At 36.6% G+C, this 16,295-nt stretch overlaps 3 protein-coding genes across 4 annotated transcripts; 1 reads left to right on the forward strand and 2 right to left on the reverse strand.

Moving 5' to 3' along the window:
- Window positions 1–103: 103 nt before the first annotated feature.
- Window positions 104–4,718, reverse strand: LOC113673941 (uncharacterized). 2 transcript variants are annotated; one of them, XM_027190410.2, is made up of 3 exons: window positions 4,394–4,718; window positions 3,082–3,466; window positions 104–1,820 (listed from the first exon to the last, which is right to left on the reverse strand). In XM_027190410.2, exons 2-3 carry the CDS (start codon window positions 3,452–3,454, stop codon window positions 568–570), a joined length of 1,626 nt encoding a protein of 541 aa, XP_027046211.2. In that variant the 5' UTR covers window positions 3,455–3,466; window positions 4,394–4,718; the 3' UTR covers window positions 104–567. The 2 variants fall into 2 exon arrangements, with proteins under 2 accessions (XP_027046211.2, XP_027046210.2); XM_027190409.2 differs by having other exon boundaries at window positions 4,179–4,699.
- LOC113673942 (NEDD8-activating enzyme E1 catalytic subunit) lies at window positions 4,686–13,677 on the forward strand. Its single transcript, XM_027190413.2, has 18 exons — window positions 4,686–4,810; window positions 5,566–5,674; window positions 6,189–6,269; window positions 6,755–6,837; window positions 7,275–7,355; window positions 8,187–8,230; window positions 8,503–8,567; window positions 8,758–8,836; window positions 9,223–9,302; window positions 9,927–10,029; window positions 10,158–10,271; window positions 11,000–11,053; window positions 11,480–11,516; window positions 11,898–11,979; window positions 12,462–12,562; window positions 12,647–12,710; window positions 12,910–12,964; window positions 13,348–13,677. The coding sequence occupies exons 1-18, from the start codon at window positions 4,779–4,781 to the stop codon at window positions 13,443–13,445; spliced, it is 1,362 nt and encodes a 453-aa protein (XP_027046214.2). The 5' UTR covers window positions 4,686–4,778; the 3' UTR covers window positions 13,446–13,677.
- On the reverse strand, window positions 12,593–16,136 carry LOC113673943 (transmembrane protein with metallophosphoesterase domain). The gene is made up of 3 exons (XM_027190416.2): window positions 15,115–16,136; window positions 14,508–14,673; window positions 12,593–14,368 (listed from the first exon to the last, which is right to left on the reverse strand). The coding sequence occupies exons 1-3, from the start codon at window positions 15,920–15,922 to the stop codon at window positions 14,038–14,040; spliced, it is 1,305 nt and encodes a 434-aa protein (XP_027046217.2). The 5' UTR covers window positions 15,923–16,136; the 3' UTR covers window positions 12,593–14,037.
- Between the last annotated feature and the right edge of the window lie 159 nt (window positions 16,137–16,295).

Below are 16,295 nucleotides of genomic sequence, written 5' to 3' on the forward strand. Positions count from 1 at the left end.
TTATGAGTGTTAGATGGGGATGTTACACCTTGCAATATATGAAAAAATATAAAATAGACTTTAGCCCAAATTTGTATTACTGATAATCATATTCAAAGGTAAATGCTTAAAATGCATAGATTTTTATTACAAATATGGAAATATGCCCACTGATATATATCTTTTTTATAATACAATATTAAAGTTGTCAGAGCTTTACAAACTGTCAGTGAGCTTAAGAACTGGTAACCTGATACACTTAAGACAATACAGTATACTTCTGTAAACATAGTATTGTCCTTAAGACCAATAATGATTGGAGCTGATATCATTCAAAAAGCCTTTTCTTCAAGAGAAAAAAACACTCTAATTGACATGGTGGTATAGATTTTTAGCACAGGATATTAATTCATAACAGAATCTGCATACTTTCCAACACCCTTGAAAGTTACTTAAAAATTTTTTATCATGTCCATTGCTAAATTTACTTTCAAATAGAAATGACATTCTACAGGTAAGCAAAACAGAAATCTTCAAGCACAAATACAAGTTCAATGTATTATGTGTATCTGTGGTTTTAGAGTGTTTTCATTCTTTTTTCAGTGACCACTCCCCTTTACTTAAATTGTATTCTGCATGAAACAAAGCCTTCCCAAAGCTTGTAACAGAATGAGTAAAGGACATGCTTGGTTCACCATAGTGACCCTGGAAACCAAACTCTAGCTCTGCAATCAATGGAGTAGTATCTGAGATACTTAGGCTTTGCCTGAAACACATTTCCAGAGGCTCCTTAGAAAGGATTTTTTCATCAATAATTTTCTTTGTGCCTTCAATCTCCTGTGACACATGCAAAGATACTTGCTTTAAGAAAGAATATGGAGTGTTACATTGTATGTCAAGGCCTTGAATCAACATTTTATCCTGACTTGTCTCAACAGCAAAGCGACGCTGAACCCTGAAGGGTGGAATCTCTAAGCCAAGTCTCTCCATCACCCCCCTCATTACTGTATCGATCTGGCTGTGTATTTGAAGGGAACTCTGTGAACTGAGTGGTGTCTTCTGCAAATTGCAGATCACCAGTTTCTGTTTCCTGCGAATGACAGTGGCTGGAATGTCTGCTGCTGGATAAACCTGAAGGCTGGACCCAAGCACAATCATTAAGTCTGACTTTTCAGCCTCTTGGTATGACTTTATCAGGTCATCATCAGGCAGACTCTCTCCAAAGTTTATAATGGAGTCTACTAAAAGTCCACAGCACTTGATATTATCACAGGACCTTCCAGTCAGGTGGTCATGCACTTTCCTGGCAGTTCGTGTGTCAAAGTCTCTCAAATATTTAGCACCACAAGTAGTACACTTTTCTAGGTTGGTATTTCCATGAAGTTCAGCAAGTTCATCGCTGGGAATGCCACTGCGCAAGTGGAGACCATCAACATTTTGGCTGACAGTGAGTTTAACCAACCCTTCCTTATGGAGTTTCACAATGGCCATGTGGGAAGGTGAAGGTATTGCCTTTAACATGGGAGTTACTTTACCTGGCTGGCGAGCAACACCTTTAGCTTGTATCTCCCATAAACCAGGGCCTGTCTTGAGAACAGTGTTCATGCCACTTCGAAAATCAGGGATACCTGTACTTGTGCTGATTCCTGCACCTGTGAACATAACACAGTGTTTACTCTCCCTGACCCATTTTGCAAGAAGATCAATCTTTTGCTCCAGCTCTTCTGGAGAGTCAAAGAACTCTTTCTTGTCATCCTCATTCTTAATGTTATGATGGTCTCTTCCACCTGGGCTTGGCTTTCCAGTGGGTTTGTCTGATGTAGGTTTTGCTTCTGGGGGACCTGTGTTCAGACCAAATACATTGATGATTAAAACAAGCATTTATCAAATTACCAATTCACTGAAAGAAGCAGAAACTTTTTCAAGAACACGAAGTAAAAAGAAATTGGTGTTAATGCTACTTTGATCATAGATCTGAGCCTTAATCTCCTAGAAAAATAGCCAAGAGAATGTGTTGATTAAATTCAAAACTACAACCTGAATAAACAATTTTGTCTCTTCCCATTATTAGTGCTCAAACTATGTATTGGTATCACAGGAAAATGTTACATGGTAAACCAATGTAGTAAGCCAATGAAAGAAAAACTTGAAATGGATGCAGGAATGTAATCCTCACAAAAATGCCACAGTATTGCAGTTAATGCAAGTAAATACAACACAGAAAGAAAATGTCACTAATTAGCAGGGCTATAATTGATTTTACTTTTCTAAATATCAAGGGAATTTCAGGAAGCTCCCAAAAGCACAGTACATTGACTTTTTCTGTCCTGTATCTGAGCTGCTTTTAAAGAAAGTTTAAAGTCTAGGAATAAAGATTCAAGCCAAGCCCTCATTACCTTTTTCTTGTTTTGATGGTGGTTCCAGGTCCTGAAGTAACAGCTTAGCCTGTGTTCACTCCCAAATCTAAATATCATTTCTCTGCATGTTTTTCATAGTTTTAGCATGGGAAATTTGGTATTGAACTAATTTTCCCTACTTACTATGCTATTCTTTATCCCTATCAATGTTTTAATTGCAAATGTATTTGATATTCTGAGGAAAAAATCCCTTTATTTAATAATTCTTGGACTGATAGAGTATCTTTGGCAAGTGCCTCTACCCATGTTAGGCTTTACGTTTGACCCTTGCCAAGGAAACACTTCTGAGTTACACAGGGAGGTCATGAAAATCATAGGGAAACAACTTTGTAGAGAGTAGTGAAAGAAATGCAAGAGTGTTATCATTCACTGAAAATATTCCCAAAACAGTCATCACCTTGCACACCCTTGTATACACTCTTTGAAATGCTCTATTTTGGTTTAGAGTTGAATCAGTTGCAATATTTAGACAGGGGATTCTTTATAACATTTATTTCAGACATCTAATAATGTTTATAGACTAAGAGAGAAATAAACAAACTATTTAACAAGCCATTGCCAAAACAAAAAAATCACTAGCTTTCCTCCTAAACCCTACTGACAAGGGAAATTTGCCATGGTTGATAACAAGCTTTGCTTAGATCTTGTTTAAAAAGTTATTTATTTTCAGCCCCAGCTGCAGTACCTGGGCTTCCTTTGTCTTTCTGCAGCTGTTCTTTTGGGGTTATCCTGACAATATCAGAAAGGGCCGTTGCCAATTTCTCTAGGTCTCTTGCTTTTTTTTCTTGAGCTTCCTTCATTTCACGTTCTGTAGTTGGGAACACACCATCCCTCACAACCTTTTCGCAAACAAGCTTCCAACCTTCCTTCTCTTTCTCCCATGATGCAACAAACTGAAAATGTGATGGGACATCTGTTGGAAAAGACACTGGATATTTTGTTGAGGTGTCTTCACCAACACAGACCTCAATATTACTTGAATTGCCATGAAGATACAGAGATTCAAACTGGGAATGCTTCAGCAGATTTATTGACAGATCTGATGTACTATCTGCCATGATAGTTGGAATCTGTCAGAAACAAAACATTTGGTATTTTTAATAACTAACTTGAGTAGCTTGAAAAATTTAAGTGAGATTAATTTTGGAGTTGGGGATCCTCTGTCCTTTATAGGGACAAATGTTTGTGGCTCAAGATGATTTGGAAGTAACTTTCTAATCTCGTGTTCAAATTTTCTAACTGAAAGAAGCTTCATGTTTGACGACTTGTTGTAGATGGATATTTTGACAGAATAGGCATTTGATTCAGATGCAGAGTTTGTCGTTTGACTAAGTTACAGACTAAGCAGTTACTTTATTTTTATATAACATTATTTTGAGGTATTTTTCTGGGTTGACTCCAACTTTTGCAGATCACACCTTCACCTTGCTTGTCATATGGTGCTTAATAATACAAGTAAAGTAGCTCGAGTTACCACGAATCTGCAATATGTCTTTCCAATTTGATTCTTCACCGATTTTAATTCTTCCACCCTTCAGATCTCAAAAATAATTCTCCTCATCCGTCAGACACACATTTCTTATGATTTAAACACTGATAATTTAGTGGTAACCGAGCAGTCTCCCCTAACTGACACTTTTCTTTTCTATCATCACTATTCTGCCCGCAAATGTATCGTTACCGTTTGGGGAAGTTCTCCTTTGGTTATTCCTAGAGGTGGAGAGAGACTTATACGTTATTATAAAACAAGATTTGTACACCAGAGTTAAAAGTCTTCCTAACCTGACCACATTCAAGAAAATTCAAAACAATTTTCTTGCAGGACAGAAGTTCCAGTACACCTGATATCAGCGTGCAGTATACGTCTAGCACCAAATTGTCACATTTCTCAATGAGTAACTTAGCAGCTTTTTCTTGTAACCGTGCATAGCAATCTGTGCAGTTGCTTACGATCAACAAGGCATCTTTTGCGTTTGTTTTGAGCTCAAATTCTTCACCTTGTCTTCCACTGATTACATGCGTAGGTCTCTGAGCTAACTTGAACATCGATTGCAGATTAGAAAAAGCCATAAGTAGCTTTGCTTAACCAGCTTACTTTCGCCTCCGCCGTCTTCTTCGAAGTTCGATGAATGTGTTAGAGCGCTTAGCACTGCAAAGTTCTTCAATTTGAATCGTATGGAGTGCTCACTATGCACAATAATTTTCGTAGCTGACGGTCTTGTCCGCAAGCGGATAAAGAGTAATGATCTGTTATTCAATGGCAAGTGGAAATGAATTAAATATCTTAGTTTCAGACGTCATCTGTGGTTCCGTGTGGAAGGCTCGGTCACTTATTTGCTTGTCAGCAGTAAGGCGCTACAGGTTAGCTTGCGGTTGGGCAGAATGGAGGTGGAAGAAAATTCTTCGGAAACTCCGTATGTAGCTATATTTAAAACTTATTTTTACCAATGCTAGGTTAATAACTCTTGCGTAACTGTTCCAAGACATTAAGGTGTGCTATTTTTTCAATTTAATGCTCACATGGGACACGATTTGTCTCATTGGAATCGCGCAGCCTAGAGATTGTGTCAAACAGAAAGGATTTCAGTTTATTTTCTAAAATATCGGAGAAACATTCCAAACCTTCTTGATCCCAACGTCAATTCATAAGCCTTGAGAAGATTTGAAATTATAAATATTTCCTAAGGATATCACAGATGGAGGATACATGTGCCCAATTATGATAAAAAAAAAACCAAACAAATAAACAAACAAACAAACAAAAAAAAAAAAAACGCTAAAAAATATAACATGTTTCATCTTTTTCGGGGCCAGCTGATTACCTATGAATGAAAAGATGTAAACAGTAAGGGATTTTATGAACCAATTGTCACAAAATATTTTCCATTTATTGGTTATTTTATACATCAAAGACACCTTGCAATTATTGTACATCAAAGTTTTCTTGTTTTGACTTTAAAAACACGTGCGATGAGTCGGACAAATCTCAGCTGAAAGTAACTCTGGATTATGATAAAAGTTAAAAAGTGTTACCTATCTCTTTATCCAAGAACATGTTGTAGGCAGACTGTACTTTCTAAAAAACTGTTCAAATCTTACACGTGCCAACTTGGAAAAAAATATGGGGCTGTGTTCCACTCTGACTAGTAATGTGAATTTATATCTTCAGAATGGTGGTAGAAAACAAAGGTGATTGGTCTGGTAGATGGAGTCATGTTCAGAGACTGCTGTTGAGAAGCGGGCCTTTGGCTCATCAAGACTTTGAACCTGGACCTCAGGTATTACCAATGGACAACTTTGACAAATAAATACTGATCTTACTTACCACTCAAACTAAAAAATAATCAGCATTATGGCACTGTATGATTAATGGTGTCAGACTTAGTGAGGGGGGGGGGGGACTTAGTGAGGTGGGGGAAGGGGCAATGATTGGAGATTGGAGGGCCCCAAGAAAATAAGGAAGAGGGAGAAATTAAGTTATTAATGAGAGTACAAAGCAGGAGAGAAAAAACGCACAGGCTCAAGACAGCAGGATAAGAAAAAAAGGTGAAGGTTCTTGTCCCCTTACTCCCTAACTAGCACATGTATGAAGTTTCTTCTTTGGAGTCTAAGCAATTTGAATTAAAATGAATTTCTAGGGCACTCTTCAAATGCTTTATAGTAAACTGGTATTAGAGGTGTTTTTGTGTCTTCACAAAAGAAGTGTAAATTGTCAAATTGCATGCCACTGTCAACATTGGCAATTTGAACTCAGCAGCATTTCTTGCACCCTGGCTCCCTTTTCTTCACTAGGTTCTTGAATTTATGCTTGATACAGCTAAAATTCTGGTTATTGGAGCTGGAGGATTAGGCTGTGAATTACTGAAGGATCTGGTGAGTATTTGACTTTGCAAAGAAATGCGTGTCTTGTTGCTTTTTGAATATATGCTCACTCTTGCATCTATATTCTATACCTGCCAACGTTTTTTGTTTTTTACTAGACAATTAATTTTCTGTATAGGACTGGAGTGATGGTATTCATGTTATACTATTTGTTATTTAAATGAGTGCTTAGTTAGTTTCGTATATAAATGCCTAATATTTTATTATTGCTTAACCCTTCAAGCCTGTTTCTTGAATGTTCAGGTAGCTTTACAGGTGTGTAAAGCAGAACTGTTTTCATTCCAGATGGGAGTCTCAAAGGTTTTGAAAATGATACCGAAAGCTGTTGCCAGAACCTGCTTCTCCAATCTTTAAATTTTGATTTTAAAATATGGCTTTAGGCCTGTTAAGTTTCCACAACTTTTGAAAATCTGGCCCCTGGGGACTTGAAGGGTTAAAACAAGTTTGAATTAATGCTTTACATCTTTGCTTGGCAGGCATTGAGTGGGTTTAGGAACATAGATGTTATTGATATGGATACAATAGATGTTTCAAATCTAAATAGACAGTTTCTGTTCAGGTATTACTAACCTTTTTTTTTATCATCCATGCAGTATACTGAATATTCAGTATATTGAATGAAGTTAGTTTTCAAATCTTTACTGAAGATGTCTTGTGTTCTGGAATTTTTTTGTTTTATATCAATCTCAGTTGTAAGCTAATCATTTTTATGATGTTACCCCAAAATGGCGTAGTTTTATTCACAGAAGGCAGGATTGAATGAGTATAATCATTCTGTGCCTATGCAGGTTGTATAAGTGCTCTCTTTTGTGAACTTCTAATGGTGAAGTTTACTTCATTCAGGTAAACTTTATCCTGTGGCATACCAAGGAAACAAAGTACTCTGATTGGTCAATGTGGATATAATTAACCCTTATCAGGTAAACATTTTCAGTGCATGCTGATTTGGGCACAATCTTTCTGACATGTGATTTTCTGTTTTCCCTTAATTTCAAGACCAAAAGATATAGGAAAACCCAAAGCTGTTGTAGCTGTAGAGTTTATCAACAGTAGAGTGGCAGGCTGTAATGTTACTCCGTATCCTTTGAATTCATAACTTGTTTCCTTTTTCTGCTTCTGACTAGTAAATTTGAATGTTTTTTAAAATTTTATCATCTAAGCTATGTCTGACTCTTATAAACTTAGAGTAAATTTTTGCACCTGTCACACCTGTGGATTGTAAACTCAGATCTCATGCCAGTATGTACTGTATTTCATCAAATAAGCGCTCACTCTTTAAAAAGCACACCCCCCCCCCAAATAAGTGTCCATCCCCTTGGCCATAACATCAAACACATGCCCCCTTGAATAAGTCCCCCCCATCCCTTCTCTTCTCATACTTCTTTAAATAGCAGAGATCCAAGGAAAACCTGTTTCTATTGTGAGTCACTTTATTTATAACTTTTTAAGCTTCAACTACAATGGAATCAGTACAGGCTAATAATTTCTTAATAAGTGACCTCCTCAATTAAGTGCCCTTCTACCAATAAGTGCCCCTCTTTTCAGCCAAATTTTAAATAGGTGCTGGGCACTTTTTTAAGAAAATACAAAAAGTGCTGGTGAATTTTGTCTGCCAACAAGAAGCCAAAGGGTTTGAATGATCACTAACAGTGCTAACTCTTACTACCAAGAGAAATGAAAAGTCTATGGGTTGGAATAATTATACATTAGTTGAAACATTGGGTGTAGAGGACAACTTAATGTTACTATTTGAAGCATCTTGAGAAATTTCTTGGTGATCTTCAGATAAAATCAGCTTCTATGAAATTTCTGGCACTTTTAAGATGAAAATCTTTCACCTTTGACTAATAACTTTGGTATGATACAATGTTGGTATAAGATGAGCTTCTTTGACAAGTTATTTTACAGACATTTTAAAAAGATTCAAGACTATGATGCAGATTTTTATAGAGGTTTGTTCAATCAATGGGGTCTCTAGAAAACTGAAAATTGCAAAATGTGAAAATGAGTTTAAAGTGCTGGTCAGATATGATGGAGCATCTTAAGTTACTTCCAGATAACTGTGATTTTTTAGGAGGCTGTTTGATTAAAGAATGTTAAACATACATTCATAAAATCATATTAAGTAATTTATCGCAACAGTCATTCATATCTACACAATTTGGTTACTTGCGTCTTGTTTGTCCTACCATGAATCATATATTCAATACATTATTTATGGCAGGATTTCACCTCATAGTCTGTGGATTAGATTCCATTGTGGCAAGGAGATGGATAAATGGAATGGTGGTATGAGTTATTTCAATTATTTATACAACAATTTTTTCAGTAGTTAAAATTGATAATAAAAACAAGTTGTATTTGTCTTCCTAACTCTAATCTTCCCTGCCAGTCCTCTGGTAGCCCTTTTATACAAATGATACCATGATTCTAGTCTTTAGAATCACAGTAGGGAATACAAACTATTTTTCTGTTTCAGCTTAGTCTGTTAGAGTATGAAGAGGATGGCACACTGGATCAGACTAGTATTATTCCTATGGTAGATGGTGGAACAGAAGGCAAGACTCAAGAAAATTTAAATTCCCAAGGAAACTCCTTTGAATGCGAAAAATTAAGTTTTGTAATTGTAAACTGTTGTTGCTCTAATTGGCCATTGGTTCTAATTTGCTACCGATCAACCTGAGCACTTTGGCAAGGATTGTTGTTTTGTTAGGATGACTATTACTATTTATATGATGTCTCTGATAACATCTTCATATATGTAAAGCATGCTGAATGTAGATGGACTAATACAGAAATCCTCTTAACAGAAAGCATTAGATAACACTGGGTTGCAAAGGGTTCACATGTAAAATACTATCAGATTTAGAGACATTGAGTAATGAACAGGAAACTGACTGTATCCTGGTTAATATTTTCATAATAATTATGTTAAATCATACAGGTTTTAAAGGCAATGCACGAGTAATTATACCAGGTTTAACAGCCTGTGTGGAGTGCACACTGGATCTATATCCGCCACAAGTAAGTCAGACTAATATTGATTGATTTTAGACATCTTCCACAGAAGGCGGGCTTAATTATCATTCTTACTGTACATATGTAATTATGAAGATTATTCTTCTTGGCCTCAACAAAATGTGTAAAACTCAAATAATTTTCACTAAAAGTGAGGCTAAGAAGGCTTATTTGCCATGAAAGAATTGGTCATCATAATCATCATGAGAGAGGCTTTTACGTAACAAAGAATTCTCATAATGCATTAAACCCTTGACTTATCTCTTTTAGTTTGATAGAGTACTTATGACTTGCGTTTGCAATTACTCTGATCTGATTGGTAATACTTACACTTACTTGAATTTGTGGAACTTCAATGAGTTTTACCCCCAAATTATTGTTGATGTTCAAATGGTTATACTGCACAAAGTTATTAAATGTTATGTACTTTAATTAATTTATAGTTTTTGTATCTTGTTTCTAATAATTAAAAGAGAGCTGAATGGGGCAGGAGTAAGCCAAGTATGATTCAGAAATGGATATGGTACTATGGTAGATTCAATCATTTTCTCTGGGGATGCCTGTTTTCTATCAGGGACTTTTTTCAGGCTACAGGTGTTGATGAGTAGTTTATTGTTGTTTATCTCACAGGTTAACTTCCCTTTATGCACCATTGCACACACCCCTCGTATGCCAGAACACTGTGTGGAATATGCAAAGGTACTAGTTTGGCCACAAGAACATCCCTTTGGAGGTATGACACTTTCATTGTACGTAATTAATACTTTCTTTGGTTGCTGATATTGATAGTGTACCTTGCATAGGCTATTTTTGCAAGAGCCATCTTTCACTAATTAAGTCAATCGCAATTGCTTATGTTAGAGGGTGTGTCTGTTGATGGAGATGATCCTGCCCATGTTCAGTGGATTTACGACAAAGCCAAAGAAAGAGCAGATAGTTTTAACATCCAGGGAGTGACATACAGACTAACTCAAGGTGAGAACTCACAGAGAGACTACCTGTTGATAGCAGTGCTCTCGAGTACACAAGAATCAACTAGCACTGTAATAATATGGTCAAAGAAACCACTCCTTGGTATAGTGGTGTTTAGTCTGTCCTAGTTGATGGTAAAATATAAGAGAGCTTTAGATCTGACTACAAGTATGGCTATGACTATAAGGTTTCCTTGCCACAAGTATTTTGCATGACAGGTCATGCAAACTCTGGAAAAGTCGTAGCTAGTTATGGGTTTTACTGGAGATCTTGTATTCACACTTCAAATTGAAAGGTTAGTCAAAATTGTTCTTTTTCCAGATAAAACTATTTCAAGAATACAAAAAAACCACAGAGACTTGATGTTTATTTGTAAAGTGTTCTATTAATCCTGAAAAAGCTACGCTCTCATTTGTCACATCATGTTTATTTTAAGTTACAAATTTGTTGCAGGTGAGGAAGACCTCAAGGGGCTAGTGCCACTCCACTCTTTGTCCAAACTTTTGTCGTAGTCTCACTCCTAGTCAGATTTAAAGCTCTCTTGACAATTGTTTCTCAGGCTTCTGTACAAAGTCTGTCATGTGTGTGGACTGTTACAAAAAAAATTTAACTAGAAGATAAATCCTTATGTAGCACTTATTATTTCTATCAAATCTTTTGCAATTCCATTTTCTTTGCCTGAAATTCAAGACAAAGGTTTGACATCTGTCTTAAATTATCTTTTCCTCAAGGTGTAGTCAAGCATATTATTCCTGCTGTGGCTTCTACAAATGCTGTCATTGCAGGTAAATTGACTCAAGTGGTTTACTGTAATTGCCTTTGGGATATGGGATAGACTTCAAAGACTACGGTGCAGATTAGAGTATAATATATATTACCTCAAATTAATAGTGCTAGTGGTAGCGGAGGTTGAAGAGTGCTCAACCCTAATTTCCAAATTGATCACCTCAGCATGCAGGCTTGTCTTGCATTACGATAGTTCAAATGAAGGAGAAGCTGTCCACTAAAACTCTTGCATAGGGTAGGGAATTTGTGACAATTATAGAATGGTGTTTCAAAATGCACCTGAAAGTGGTTTGGTACAGGCCATCATGGCCTCCATGGTCTGAGGGAACATACTCCATGGGTATAAAATAGTTAACTGAGTTCTTCCCTCCTCATGGCTGCTACAGAATTGATGTACCTTGAATATTCATTTTGATTTGTACCAGCTGCTTGTGCTCTTGAGGTGTTCAAGCTTGTATCCAGGTATGGTTGTTGTTTCGTTGTATGATAGTTTACCATGTGACATCAAATAAAAACAGAAGTGGTACAGGAGAAGGGCATACTTAGAAATATGATAAACAAATTCCCTGCATACAATTCTCATACTCTGCTTTCAGTGTTTTTTTTTTTACCCTGTTATACATGAAACCTCTACCATATAGAAGTCAAAAACAGGTTATGCTAAGATATAAAACATCTTCTCTATAGCTCTAACTTATAGTCCTTGCTTTGCAATTAGCTCAAACTTACATAGCCTTTCCTGTGCAGAACCACATTCCCTGTTGCTTCAGGAAGGTAGTGTCCTAGCTCAGTTAGCTTGCAGGTGATCCCTTTTCAATCATATTTATTTTTGCTGTTTAACAGCTGCTGTAACCCACTGAACAACTACATGGTTTTTAATGATACTGATGGACTGTACACATACACTTTTGAGGCTGAAAAAAAGGTAGCATTTACTTTTGGATGTTGTCAACTGCAAATTAATTAAACACTGAGGTTGATTACTCAATTCTATTCTTAACCCTAGCAAATGATAATTCTGAAAAAGGACTGTTATTAGCATTGGTCATTTGGTAGTGGGACAGAGGGTAGGGGCCTTAAGGGGTTAGGGTCCTCAAGGGGTAAAGGTGCCTCAGGGGGCTAGGGGGTCTCAAGGGGGTCTCAGGAGAGTAGGGGGTCTCAGGGGGTGGGGAGCCTCAGGAGGTAGGGGAGTCTCAGGGGGCTAGGGGGTCTCAGCCCCTCCTAAACAAATATTTTGGGGAGGGGGTCACCATTCCCCATACAGTTTGGTGCAGAAATTAAAGCAAGTGCTGCATAATATTGTTTGGCAAAATATTCAGCTTTGTCATTTATCCACAAATTGTAGTATCAGCATCAGACTTAGTAATATAAAGTTGTAGGACTGATAATTGTTATTTGTACTTCAAGGATGACTGCCCAGCTTGTAGCCAACAACCACAAGTATTAACCTTGCCTGAAGATGCCACCCTTAAATCCCTGATTGATTTTCTGATGGAGAGCCAGACATAGTAAGTATGAATAGATTGTGGGTATAAATTAAAGTGAAAGTTGATATTATTTTAATATTCATTTCAAATGTTTTTCTTCAACAGTCAGATGAAGGCACCTGGTCTGACAACTATTATTGATGGAAAAAACAAAACCTTGTACATGCAGGTAACATTTTCAATGAATTGGACTTCAAGTTAACCCCAAAAGAGAGTACAATAACCCTCAGAGAAGTGTATCAGAAATACAGCTACTGCTCTTATTAACCTATTATTCACATTAATTCTAATACAGTAAATTATATGCTCATTCTTAGTTTATATTGAATCATTGTGGCACCTTATGAGTAAAGGTTTGATTCTTGTAGACAGTGAAGTCTATTGAGGAGAGGACAAAACAGAATCTACCTAAGAAGTTAAAAGGTATGAAAGCTGTGTATATACATGAATAGAGATGCTCTATTCTAAGATTAATTGTCCACTGTCAAATTTTGTCAACTTTTGATTTTGGTTCTAGTACTCAACCATTAAGATATAAAGGGCTTGTTGATGAACTGAGTTAATTTACAAGAAGTGCCTTGCATTCTGCTAGTATCATCAATTTTGTATGTAAATAGATGGAGAAAGATAATGTATTTTTAAGCTGCATTGTCAAACAAAGGAAAATGTTTCCTTTTTTCATGAGTGTGATGATCTGAAGGAAATGCTTATACTGTAACAGTTGGTTCTTTCCACATCAATTGAAGATTAGTTTTACTGCAATAACATACAAATTACTTTTTTTGATACTTCATTTCTCTTTTCAGATATTGGTCTGACTGATGGACAGGAAGTGGTAGTAGCTGATTCCACAACACCTAAACCAATTATTTGTAGAATATACTTCTCCTCTGGAATGGAATGAAACTTTTATTTCAATGTTCTGATTAAAAGGTTTCTTACATTGTTATCAACTGATGATTTAAAAAAAATTAAAAATAAAAAAAATACATGTAAGCCTGTCCCAATTCAAAATTGTCCTGTTTAATACTACAATTAAAAAAACAATGCATGTTGTAAATTTTATATTAATTTCCTTGTGTTGCATAAATTTTTGTAATATGTTTTGTTTGTAAATAAAGGTATTTCCTTTGTTATGTCAGTTTATAGATTTTTCCATCTAAAATGTGAATATCATATATTTGAACTGCACATGAAGATGAAGATGGAAGGGATTATGAACACTACTAATTTACAGCCATCATGGAAATAAAGCTTTAAAAAAATTTAAGGCATGTACAGCAGTTGAACCCATGAACTCTGTGATATCAATGCAGTGCTCTACTAACTGAGCTGACAAGCCAGCTGGGAGCTGGTCATTTTATTGGTTCATAATAAACCTGTGGGTGATGAATGAACGACTGTAAATATATGAATATCTTTTATTTAGAATGTGGATTATTGGAAAAATTTAGAAAAATCTTCTTAAGATACCTGAACAGAGACAACGCTAATATTTAACTGGTAGTAATTAAAGTGACATGAGTTATTTCTGCCTGTGACCATAACCTCATTGGCATGCCCCAGAAATGTACCCCACTTGAAACATAGACATAGGATCCAGACTTGTGTTGGTATAATCCTGCAAAGTATGGTTCCCTAATCAAGTGCCACAGATGTATTGGGAATAGCTGTCCTCCATGTGTATGGCCAGTGAGCACAACATCAACACTGTAATTATCCAAGGAAAGCTTTGCTACTTTAGGTCTGTGAGCAAGGAGAACTGTAGGAATGTTGCTATCAACTCCTTTCATTGCTTTGGTTAAGTCACTTCCATGATCTCCTGATCTAATTTGAAAAAATCAATTCAAAATTCAGTTACATTTCATTTCTAGAGCACCATACCCCTCTTGCCCATGGCACTTTGCAACTAAGTTAAAAATCACAGAATTGCTCACTAAGAATGCATTGCCAGCATGTAACCCACCTTAGAAATCCACCTTCTACATCATCTACACCAACTAGGCAAATTTTTACATGAGATTTTTCTGGATGTGTCAAAATAACATGAGAGTTGTGCAAAGGTGTTACACCAAGATATTCCAGCTCTTTAAGCCAACCATCAACATCACCAGTATAGTATTCATGGTTTCCTATCAAATAAAAGGCACATCAGATTGTTAGTCCTTACTCTCTCATCACGTACCCTTCTTTAGACAATATGAAAGGGAATCTCTGCTGTGTACATCCATGGATGTGACCTAGATTCAGGATCAAAAAGGACTCTGGTTTGAAAGGTCCTATTTTGAGCCCTGGCAAGGTCAATGTGTTTTGCCATAAGGAAAAAACACCAGACTCCTACAGTACCCTCTTCAGCTTAAGAGTGTAACTGAATACCAGCAAGTTGCCAGGAAAACTTGACAAATTGCCAGAAAGGTACCTGCAACAGACCTCTGTTTCCCATCTTGGATGAGTAACAATCCTGTACTCCTAGTCATTTTATGTGAGATGGGCACTGGCAGAACTCTTGGCTTTGAAGACTTGAACTAAAAGAGCATTTAAATCAAACTGAAAAGTATGTTCTCGATCTATACCTGTCACAAAATAAACACCATATCTTGCTTTCAACTTAAGCAATGGTTTAACTGCCTGTCGAATCTGATACACAGTTGAATCAACCAGATCTCCTGTTAGGGCGATGACATCTGGATTTAATTGATTTGTAGTTCGAACTACTTTTTCCAGCATGGTCTTCCCTACGGTGGGCCCAACATGCAAGTCAGGAAGATGAACAATCGTGAATCCGTTTAATTCTGGAGGGAGATTTTTAACAGGTAGTTTAATGTTCTTCACCAGCGGTTCTTTAAGACCATTATGTAGTGCTACCAGCGCCAACATAAATGAAATTATGATGATACCGATAACGTGAAATCTTGCATAGCGTGACTTTGATGCGAGAGAACCAGAGCGCGTGTTAATCGCTCCAAACAGACACGTCACGAAATCAGCAAGCAAAGTCGCCGTTGTCAACAGTATAAATAATCCTAAACATATGTAAGACCACAAAGAAATCCAATGCGGCTCAATGCCAGAAAATATTGTCCCCAGCATAATACTTCCTTGGGCTAGGATGATAACCACCATCAAAAGAAGGAAAAGAATTCTGTTTAGAACGGAAGCAGAGTTGAAAAGTGGAGAGCACAGACGTAACCATAAATATCTTGCTGTGAAAAACATGAGCGACTGTGTTGCAAGCAAGCATTGAATCAGGATAAGTTTATACTTCGTTTTCTCATTTACGTCCAAGAAGTAGGTTCCTATTATTGAAACCACGTTTATGCTTACAATTGCGCCCACAATGACAAGAACTTTGTCGAACTTGGAACTTCTTCCCGACGCCATATTGGAACAATTTCGATCCCAAGCTCCAAGCCACGCTCAAATCCTACGTGGTTTTCTAAAGTCACTCTACTAATGACTTCCGCATCAACTACCTTGAGTCTTGATCCTTTAACCCCTTCGAGCAACTGAGTTCTTACTTCTTCTTACAGTATCACCCTTAAATCAAATTTAAACGTTATAAGAATAAATTGATATAGGAAGCTTCTGATATCCAAACAAATTCTCCTTGCCATTACCCGAGGAAATGTAGATAGATAGATAGATAGATAGATAGATAGATAGATTGATTGATTGATTGATTGATTGATGGTTTATTTAAATCACATCGCAGCCCGAGGACAATAATTTATGATAAATCTATGTTAAATATAAT

The sequence above is a fragment of the Pocillopora damicornis genome, chromosome 3 (genome assembly GCF_964200805.1).
Source record: "Pocillopora damicornis chromosome 3, jaPocDami1.2, whole genome shotgun sequence".
Classification (NCBI taxonomy): Eukaryota; Metazoa; Cnidaria; class Anthozoa; order Scleractinia; family Pocilloporidae; genus Pocillopora; species Pocillopora damicornis.